Here is an 11585-nt window from a genome sequence, read left to right on the forward strand (position 1 = left end):
ATTTAAAATTATGCATATCACTCAAAAATAATATTCTAAGATTATTCAATGAAGAGTTAAAAGGTATGTACATATTTCTATTTCTTAATTTTAAATATTTCATTGCACTGCACATTGATGATAATAGCTTAGAGTTAGTGATATGGAAACGAAAATGGAAAATGAAATATAAACATTTAGCTTAAAAAACTTTTAATATTCATTAAGGAGGTACTAGAGTTTACACAAGTGAAATGTGAAAACTGTAAAATAATAAATTGTATTTTCATACCCAAAATGAAAATCACTTTGCAGTTGAACTATTCAGAGTCCAAGTGCAAATAAATACATTAAATTATAAATTTTTATTAGAAATAGCAGATAAAATCAAAATTAAATATTTTATTTTTCTGAAACTAAATAATTTTGGAAAGGTTCTTGTTAAATTTCAAACAATTTCATTACCTAGTTTTATTTTTGGAATGAAATACAAAGATAGAGACATTAGGTCCAGGTCCCTACAAGTTATGGACCCAGTTATGGTACTAATATTCCATTCAATTTCATGGACTGACTTTTCATTTTATTTAGTAGCTGTTATTACGTGCAACTCCACTGAGTGTTTCCTTACATGTTTCAATTTACCTAACCTGTTTCACTAGTTACTGTAATAATTTCTGAAACATGTGTTTATAGTTCTTACAAAAACATTCAAGTATAATGAATAAACTACAGTTTAATTAAATATGATTACTAGGTGAATACAATAAGGAAGTTTAAATAAGTTTTTAAATGGAAGTATTTTTCTTGGTAAGGAACCATTCAAAAATTACATAACACTACGGGGGAGGGGTGTGTCTAAACCTGTTATGATGTATTACAGGGGGGAAGAAATGTTACATAACTTACAATAAAAGCATTTAACATATACAGAAAAATCTGTATTGCAATTTAGCATCCTTTAATTTGAATTCAAAGCACCTTTATTAACTCTCTATACACAGGCTCAGTCGAATTGCCTGACCAGGTGATCACCTTGTACTTGTTATAGTTTCAAACTACTAACTTTTAATATAGCATTTATATCATCACAATCTTTTGGCAGAATTTCAGCAAACATACAAAAAAATCAAATATTTTAGTGAAGTATTTTGAATGAAGATTTGTCGTCAATATATTGAGTCTTTTTTTATGAGTCTGAATGGAAAGTGATTTTCATGTTAAGATTAAAAATACTTTTCTTCATCTCAAAAATCTCAAATTTCATTTGTGTAACCTTTAAAACCTAAATATCTTTCAAACGTTTTTTTCAGTAAAACTTCATATTGTATCTGTTATTTTCCCTATCCTAACTCTATACAAGGTCGGTCAAATTGACTGACCTTGTAACCACAAAGAAATCGAAATACATCTAAATTACCTTTTTATTCTTTCTAGAATGGCATCAAATTGTAACATGAAACTACATATGTTTATCCTAAGTAGCTTTAAACTCGTAATAGTATATATCTATTTTGTTGCCCTTTGAACCGTATCTAACTACTATTCAAGCCAGTATATGTTGTAAACCACTTGGGGAACATGCAGCTTGCATGCTTGTCTCATGATAAGTTTTTATTAGATTATTATCATATATTTTACTTAATCTAACCTTAAGAGTTTTCTATTTTAACATTTTTAGTTACTTTTATAAAAATAAATAAAGAATACACATGAAAAACAAGAAATAAAGTACTTACCTGGGCCTTGTTGATGACACTTAACCCTACTTTTTTTTATACTAATGGTAGTAGTGCACTAAATATTTTTTTAAATTAAACAATGCAACAAAGAACATGCAAAAAGCAGACAATGTCTCATAACTATCACAATTTTTATGGCTTTCTAACTATGCAACAACAGCCATTACAAATTCATCCAAGGTAGTCGATATGATTCCTGTGGGAACGAAGCTTGTGCTGATAAAAAAGTTCTCTGTACAGAAAACAATGTAATATAACACATCATAATGATATAATATTATATAATAATATAGCATTAAACATAAGAGAGAGCTATTGACAAATCCTGAAAGAGAAGATGTGATAGGTGGGTGTGGCAAGAGCGTTCTGATTTTCTATTTGATAGCTCTGTAACAAAACAAAATTGAAGGCTATGAAAATTATGCTTTGCCTAAATGATCACAATATTAAAGTGAGCAATTTACATTAAAATTTTTACTTATTATAGGGGTGGCAAATAAATCAGTGAAGAGGGGATGCCTAGAGAAAAAAATATCACATTTCTCACCTTAGGAGAAATTCAAGAATTTTTTAATATTGCCTTATAAAATTAAGAACATAAAACTTACATAACATTAAAATATGGAATATTAGTTATGATTTTATGCTATACTAATTGATATAACATAATCAAAAAGTTATTGAATTAAATTTTGAATGTAACCCTTAAAACCTCTTGAGATGCACATTAAAGGGAGCCCAAGGTTAGCTGGAACATTTGCAAACTTAGTAAATGTATCTTCTATGCAGAATAATTTGTTTAGTCAGACTTTGTATGTATACTAAGGTATGTATGAGACTAACAAAAACAAATATTAGTAGTGTCTGTCAAAAAAAAAAAACACATTTTAATTCTTAGAATTTTAAGGACAATCCTTACCAACATATGCATATATATATTTACATATATGCTAAATATCTCGATTGGATTTTTTTTAAAAGCAGTGTTATTAAACAAAACTGCTTAAAAGATACAAAACAACTTTAATGTTGCTACTATGATAAAAATAATTGTAATTGAATAAACCAACAGTGGTAAGGCATATGATTGCTTAAAACTTTAGATTTTAGAGATTAACTGGTAGTGATAGTTCTATTCCTGTATTTATTAAAGTTTGCTGCATATCTTACCTAATTTATTAAAGAAGCCTTATAATTATTGTTTAATATACTTAAAGGTATTTACACTTAAGGGATATGAGATGGGGGGAGGAGATGATTTCTCACTGCTCTTAATGAATTAGGGGTATTACCAAGTTACGTTACAAGGTGTTAAATGAAAGTGTGGGGGTCACAAAAAGGTAGAACAATTGTTTCATCATTTTTAATGACCCCTAAGGTTTTTAGCAAATGCACTTTACTAGTCTGTCAGCCAATTAGAGCAATTTTCTTTCGAAGTTAAAAAGGGGGAATGACACAGTCCACAAACATATCTAAATGTAATTATCTTTCATTTTACTTTTGACCAAAACTTACCTAACTCTTTACACAATTTAACCACAGCTGAAAATGTTTTTACTGAGAAGTCCACCCTACATTCAATGTATCTGAGATCTGGAAGCTGGACTCTGAGGTGTTTGTGCATAGGAGTAAAATGCAACTCTGAATCTGCTTGCACTCCACTCTGATCAAGGGTTGACCTCGTTGCAGTTAACCATTTCTTTTTTTTTGGCCACCAGAGAGCATGATCTGAATAATCTAATGCTACTTCTGAAAAATAAAAATCATAATTACATTTAAAGGACTAAGGCATGTCCAATTCTTATGCTATTTTTACTACTATATAAAGAAAAATTTATGATAATGTTATTTCAACATATATTAGAAAATCATTTTTTCATCAAACCAATGAACAGTGCCAACCTTAGGGCAAAGGAACCAAAGCAGTCACTTTGAGCCCTGCACTTGAAGTTTAAAAGGTTCAGATTATTAGGTAATCCTTTGATTTGTTGCAATTCACAACACAATACCTGGTTATGCAAGTTTCATTTGTAAATCATTGAGCATGACATTCACACGTTTTATACCACTCGGTATATTTGAAGTGTATAATAATGTTCAACATTTATAGGTGTAGGAGACAAATTAAAAGTGGGAGGGCCTAAGGTTTATCTGACCAAGCAAAAAAAGGGAATGTGTGCCACAGGGATCACCTTAAGGTCCTGGAAGCTCTTGGGCTCTGGATTAAATTTTATGCATTCTCCTGCTTTTCCTGAGAATAATTTTCCTAATTTTAATGCACTTTTATTGGGACAGATTTAAAATATATATTAGTTATTACTGTTGTAGAAAAAAATGCCCAAAAGAAAATGAGACATTGGTCAAAAATATCAGAGTAGTAGCAATAAAATGACTATTAAAATTGCTAAAGAAACAGACACTAAGAACAGAGTGTAGCGATTGAAAAGTTTGTTCTTAAGGAGAATCAGTCAATACACACAGATGCTTTAGACGATGATGAAAGTATAAATAACAAGACTTCTGGAAGACCTCAAGTGCCAAATAATTCCTTTGATGATGACAAACTTTTTGACAAAAAGTGTGAAAATACTGGTACTGAAGCTGATTATACAGTCTCAGAAAAAGAACAGCATGAACACAGAAAGCTCCATCATACAAATAATAGTAGGGAAGATCAACATGAAATGAATAATCGATATATGCATCCCAAATTTTGATGATCCTGCATTTTGGGCAGAAAATGTAAGTATGAATAACCGGTTTCTTAGTAAGGAAAGGTTTACAGAAAATTGGAATGGATGACTTTCCAAAGGATCACACAGAACAGAGGTCATGAAAAATATACTACAAACAAAAGTTTATGTGTTCAAAAATATGTATGTGTTCAGTAGAAGTGAAAACAGCAAATGTGCCATCAACATATCTGTACCAGTATAGGGAAGGATAAAGTGTGGATTGTATGGCTTGTGTTTCATTCTGGGTCATAAATATGTTGGTGAGAACAGATGAAACAAGGTTGCCCATGCTTAAACCATCTGTTTGAAGAAAGTTTATGTTGCTGAAAATGAAATTGTTGTTGTAAATTCTAAGAATGAAACAAAAAGTGTATTGGGGCTATGAATTAAAGGATTGGGTCCTTACGGTAGAGGTCAAGTGCAATACTACAAGCTTCCTTGATGGGAACTTCGGTGAAAAGTGACACAACACTAAAGCTAACCATTAAGGCTTAGTTGGATTAATATGTTTCTGAAGTTAAAGACATCTTTAAAAAGGAACTCACAGATGTTATGTAAGGGGTAAGGGCCTAGGCTATATATTTACCAAGATTATAGTTAAATGAATAATACATGGATAGTATAGGTCGTACGGAGCAGTCCTGTTTGTATGAGTCAGTTTTCCGTAGATAAAAACAAAGATATTAGGTAATCAAGTTAATCAAATTATCTTTCTTCATTTGTGACAAGGTTTTGTTCAGTTTTTTTCATATGTTCCTTTTTTAAATAACAAACAGCTATCTTTTCTTAATCTTGACGTTATTAGATCCGACACATAGTTCAAAACCAAAACTTACCGAAAAATCACACACACATACACCTCTACATCATCTGGAATTCTGACCGTGAATACAAAACAAAAATCAATATACTAAACAACCTTATAGACATAGCTTCAGGACTTTGCTTAACTGACTACAGAGATGAACAAATCAATTTTATAAAGCATTCCTTCATTCATGCCAAAAACGTTCCACTAACCACACAGCCACCAAAACAAAAACCTTAAAACTCAATTCTCAAACAAAATTAATACTAATACACCAAACAATAACACAACATTACACTGCAGTTTACCATTCATTTCTGAAATCAGTTTAAAGATAAACATTGGGAGAAAACTTGATATTAAACATGATTATAAGTCCTTTATTTGAAAATAACCCATTAAAAAATTACTTAAAATTTCAGATGTATTGTCACTTGACCAACAAGCTACAATGGTAGTTGAGTAGAAGAATGTCTAGACAATAAGTTGCTTACATAACCTTTTGACTCATTCGTTTCAAAGTTCAGCAGATTTGTTTGAGCTTCATAGCCGACATGTAGGTGCTACATTCACATGTGTGTATATTCATTACAAAAAAAGAACATTTTACACTATAATCTAACAATGGTTATTTTGAAATTGGTGTGCAGTTGTCGTCATGGGGTACATGAAATTGACTATAGTATTGTTGGCGGCTTGATTGACTTATGGTTGTTTCTTACCTAAATATGCTATAGTTAAAAATACATTTCAAATTGTATTTGGGTCTTACTATTATATTTTAGTTACTTATGTACTAGTTATGTTTCAAAATGTATAATTAAAAGGTTTAAACATTTTTTAAATATAAATCACACTTTTCATCCATTCTCAAAGCTTATGATATTATGCGCTGAATGAAAATTTTGCCTCAAGGGCACTGTTGACTTGTGTTGAGATGAATAATAAATGGTAAAGGACAAGAAAGAAAAATAAAACATTAAAAATATGAAAATGCAAAGACATAAAATTACGAAATTAACAAAAAAAAATCTTTAAAGATATTCTACAAAAAATTAACATGTATGTATTTCCTAATTCTTTCATTGCATTGTACATTGATGATAATAGCTAGTTATTGATATGGTAGAGAAAATGAAAAATAAAATACAAACATTTATCTTTAAAAACTTCTGATATCTTTTTAGGAGATACTAGAGATTATGCAAATGAAAAATAAAAACTATAAGATGAAGAAAAGTATTTTTACACTTAAAATGAAAATCACCTTGCACTTGATTTGTTAATAGTTTGAATGCAAGTAACTACAATAGAAAAATAATATATTTTTAGTAAAAACATTTAATTATAATAATGCCATTCTTTGTGTACTTTGATCTTTAACAAAATCTTACCAGTTTTGGAATGAATACGTTAAAAAATCTCAAAATTACCACATGTATTGTTGTACAAGTGAAACTTGAGACTTGATTTCTGCAAATTGCAAAAGCTTACCATGGAAAGGTTAAAATATGGATAATTAGTTATAATTTTGTGCTACATTTATTGGTATACTATGATAATAAAGTAGTTTAGTAAAATTTTGAATATAACTCACTAAAACCTTGTGACGTGCACAAAACAATGCTCATGGCGAGAGGGTTAATAAATACCTATTAGTCATTTAATTTGAAAAACCAGGCTGTATAATAAACTTTGTGGTCCTTATTTGACAATATATGTCTGTACAATTCCAATCAACAGCATGTCAAAAAAAAAAAGACAACTTGGAACTATTAGCAGACTATATGTTGGCTTGACAAGTTTCCTTTACGTCATAGCATAGGATGTAGTGAGATTGGAAAAACTTCAGTACATGGCAAATAGTAAGCCTAACATCAATAACTTAAAACTACAATGTAACATTTATTGTGAGATATAACATAGAAAGGGTGGAATTTACTACAGGTATGCATCTTTAACCTTGATAAATAAATATTTAATGTCAAACATGATTTTCAACATTGGACTGTTGACAGTTTTCATTTCATTGATCAATATAATGTAAACTCATGCATATAGGTATCTTACTAGGATTACGCTTTATCTCGCCTTGTCACAGGTTTTACGTAATGTCTCAGATTACCAGCTAAAGTTAACATTTTCTAATACTGAAAATGTATTTCTGATAGGTACTTATCTCAACCTTGATTCCCTTTAAACATTGCTAAAATTTCCAACAGCACTCCATCTTTTATACCCCTTCATTTTTGTGCCATTGCAGCAACATATGCTGATCATGTGACTACCCTCCACCAAACATACTGCACCACCTATACTAGCACAATCCTCACTTTCGAGAATTGGCAGAAACAAACTAGAAACTCTGGCATATCAGTGGGGAGGATAGGCGGGAAGTGGGTGAGAAGAGGTAAGTACCTATCGGAAATACATTTCCAGTGTTAGAAAATGTTAACATCTGAAATGCTACTATCTCCTCTCACCAAAAGCTAGAAATACTACACTGCAAAGGTGAAAGGGCCAGTAAAGGCTCAACAGTAGTCAAACAAGCCGAGAACAGCGTGGTGAAAGAACAGGTGTGCCATAGTTAGAAAAGGAGGCACATCAGTGGAATATAGCATTACTTCTGGAACAGTCATGCTCTTCATCCAGTAACGAACACTGTAAGACATACAAGGTGGAATGTAATAGTCAGGTACTATGTCACATAATACTGATTCTGCCCGTGGACAACAGATAGTACCCAAGTCGTCCACTTATGGAACATATGTGAGTACGTGACACAATGATAGTTAGAATTTAGAAAGGTGCCTGATAAACAGATTTAATTATACGTGGCTAAGGCTGAAGGATCGTAAAATGTATATGAATAGGTCAAGTGCGGTACATTGGGTCAAAAACATAAGTAGAAGCACCTTGCATAAGTTTGTAAGATCAACAAGTGCAGTCTGCCTGGGCAAAAAACATCCAGGGGAAGTGCCTTGCATAAGATTGTTCTTCTCATAATTTGTTTGTAATTGATTTTGTGATTAACAAGTGCAGTCGGCCCAGGCAAAAACATCTGTGGTAGCACCTTACACAAGTTTGTAAGATCAACAAGTGCAGTATGCCTGGGCTAGAAACATCCTGGGGAAGTGTCTTGGATATATATATTGATAGCCAAGTGTGGTCAGCTAGGTAAAACATCCAGGAAAGCACCTTGGTATACATCAGGTTATGTCAAGTGCAGTCCATCTGGGCAGAAAAAATCCAGTGGAAGTGCCTTGCATAAGACTGTTTTTCTCATAATTTGTTTGTAATTGATTTTGTGATCAACAAGTGTGGTCAGCCAAGCCAAATCATCCGGGGGAAGAGCTTTGTGATATTAGTGAGTATGTAATGTGCAGTCCATCTGGACAGAAAACATTCAATGGAAGCACCTTGCATAAGAGTGATTGTTTTATATCTTGTTCGTAATTTACTGAGTAATCAGCAAGTGTGCCTGCCCGAGCAAACACATCCAGGAAAAGCACCTTGGGATACTAGTGAGTTTGTCAAGTGCAGTTCATCCTAGCAGAAGACATCCAGTGGAAGCCTTGTATAAAAAATTTATTTTGTGATCAACAAGTGTGGTCAACCAGGGCAAAAACATCCAGGGGAAGCACCTTGGATCCAGAATATTATGTTATTGCATAATCAATAAGTATAATCACAATAGCCCTCTTCTCACTGAGTGGGTATATATGATCTACAAATTTTGATTTACTTTACTGTATAAACCCCACTCCTGAGGAAACCTCAATGATCCACCACTCCAGCAACAGGAAGTGGCAAGTACTCCAGTGCTCCACTAGAAGAAAAGGGGCGGAGGGGATATGCGTTAGGGAGCCCAGAGAAACAACACACTGTAGACAAGTGCAATGGATGTCTGAGATTTCCTATTTTGAAAAGCAGAAAGACTTTGATTGTTAGAATCACGAATCAGTAGGGATGGGCAAAAATCCCCATCTGCTTTACTCATAAAGTGCATGAGTGGCAGTCATTTTTATGCAATACAGTGATAATAAAATAAAAAAACATATATATAAATATATACACACCCCATCACTGCAATGAGCGTTATAGAAGTATACAGATTTAGTGCTAGGATATAAAATTCAGCATACCTGACCAGGCAACACCCGCCACCAGGTGGGATCCTGAAAGATGATGTTTATCAACAAAATAAGATACAAAATAATATTATGTTGACTTACCACAGTCAAAGGCAAACACCCGAGGAAGACACAGCTATGATATACAGATATAGGGTGCCAAATGTATTGGGAGCTGTCCACATACCAGCCTGAAAGATCTCCTCCAAAAGACAGCAGCTACAGACACATGTAGATGATGAGTTTTGTGTGAAGAAATATTATGTAGATGGTGACCTTCCATGGACACGTCAGAATACAGCAGTCATATGAGTGAGCACCACCCATTCGATAGCTCCTTTACGTAGTAAGTCTCGAACAGACTGGGCAAGACAACTGGATGAGGTACTATCCCAAGGAGAAGGGAAAGAGATCTGGGAAGTGTGATAGTGAGAGAGCAAAACAAGAAGCAGAAACCATCAGAAACAACTAGTAGAACCCACAGAAATGTCCTGAAGTGTATTCAAAAAGACACAAGTTAAACATACTTAAAGAAAATACTCATTACTAATGAGTTAACAAAACTTAGAAACGTGTAGAATTCTACAAAGTACATAAAAATAACAAACCTACAAAACTATGAAATTCAACCTAAAACATAAAACAATAAGTAACACCTAAAGTACAAAACCACTAAAGGAACGTAAAAGATAAATGATCCTGAAATATTGAATAAATAAGTCCACCCAATGAATCTATAAGGACATGAAATTAAAACCTACCCTAAAGAACATGAGAATAAAAAGGCACCCTGTGGACAATAACAAAGTTTGATTCAAATATAATCTCTAATGAGATGAGAATAATAGTACAGAAAAAGGAACTTTACAAACTAACTAACATGGACAGTGAAAAGTAGTAAAAATTTAAACAAAAAACAAAGGAATAATCAAACTCCAAATGCAAGTTTAAACTAAAGTAACATAGATGGGAAAAGAGGTATAAAAATCTAACTTACCCAACACTGTGCAGAAGAAAAGACATAAATTACTTAAATTATCGAGTGTAGAAAGTAGGTCCATCCACACAAGCTCACAAAAACTAATTGAAAATGGATATACCTACAGGAAGTGAGAAATACACACTGAAAAACTTACCACAGATCTGCTGGGAAAAGAACGATACCTAATCAAGCAGATTATGTGGATGCAAGGTAAATGGTGGAAAGTGCCGTAGAAAGAATATTTCCACATAGTAGTTACATACTTCTTCCCAAAAAATGTAATGTTAATTGAAAAATTGTTGGCCAAACGTAAGACATGAACTCTCGAAGGACTAAAGCCTGTGCTAGCCAGTAGACATCCTCAACCCTGAGACCTAGGGATTAGTGTCAGAAACATTGTCTACTTATGGCAGGAATTTTATTACCAGCTATATTAAATGTGGAATTCATATGAACAAATTAGAATTTGGAAAATAGAAATATTTCTAAAACAAACGAGTAGAAACAATTGAAATCAAACACAAGAAGTTGAAACTGATATAAATATGTGATCAAGGACAATCAAAATTTTGTCATAAAATACACGTCTATGCACTAGAATGACAATCAAGAAAGTGAGGATTGTGTTGGAATGGTAGAGCAAGCTACCTGCACTAGTATAGGTGGTACAGTATGATTGGTGGAGGGCAGTTACAAGATCAGCACATGTTGCTGCAATGGTGCAAAAATAAAGTAGTATAAAACGACGATGCACTGTTCGAAATTTTAGCAATGCTTAGAGGGCAAATCAAGGTTGAGAGAAGGTAGCGCCATTTTGGAAGCACTTTTAATTAGGCTTACTTATATTCCTTCTATTAGGAAAGTTCATGTGACAACGTGGTGCGATGGGTCAACTTACAAGTACAATTATTGATTATTTTTCATTAATTACAAAATAAATAACTCAAATTGCAGTGTGAATCAATTAATTTGTAACTGTGGAATCCAATGTTGTGTAACTTTTTTGTTATTTTTTCTATTTATAATTCAAGTTATACTGAATTTTATTACCGTATTTTCCGGTGTATAAGATGCACTTTTTTACCCCAAAATTTAATGTCAAAATCTGCTTGAGTCCTATACACCAAAGGTATGAATAATATATATGTATGTATATATATATATATATATATATATACACAATATACACAACGCCATGTAGTAAAT

General features: G+C 32.5%; 1 protein-coding gene and 1 long non-coding RNA gene across 2 annotated transcripts in view; one reads left to right on the top strand and one right to left on the bottom strand.

Annotated features, from left to right (window-relative positions):
• LOC111087570 overlaps window positions 1-7203 on the top strand; it is a 16780-nt gene extending 9577 nt beyond the window's left edge. The window contains exon 3 of the long non-coding RNA XR_002612252.1: window positions 7191-7203. This is a non-coding gene — a long non-coding RNA (uncharacterized LOC111087570). The remainder of the gene's footprint in view (window positions 1-7190) is intronic.
• Window positions 1-11585, bottom strand: part of LOC106466612 (unc-112-related protein-like) — a 78825-nt gene that overhangs the window by 45703 nt on the left and 21537 nt on the right. The window contains exon 3 of the mRNA XM_013926906.2: window positions 3237-3470. Coding sequence (XP_013782360.1) covers window positions 3237-3470 — 234 coding nt within the window. The remainder of the gene's footprint in view (window positions 1-3236; window positions 3471-11585) is intronic.

The sequence above is a fragment of the Limulus polyphemus genome, unplaced genomic scaffold, assembly GCF_000517525.1.
Source record: "Limulus polyphemus unplaced genomic scaffold, Limulus_polyphemus-2.1.2 Scaffold2321, whole genome shotgun sequence".
NCBI lineage: Eukaryota > Metazoa > Arthropoda > Merostomata > Xiphosura > Limulidae > Limulus > Limulus polyphemus.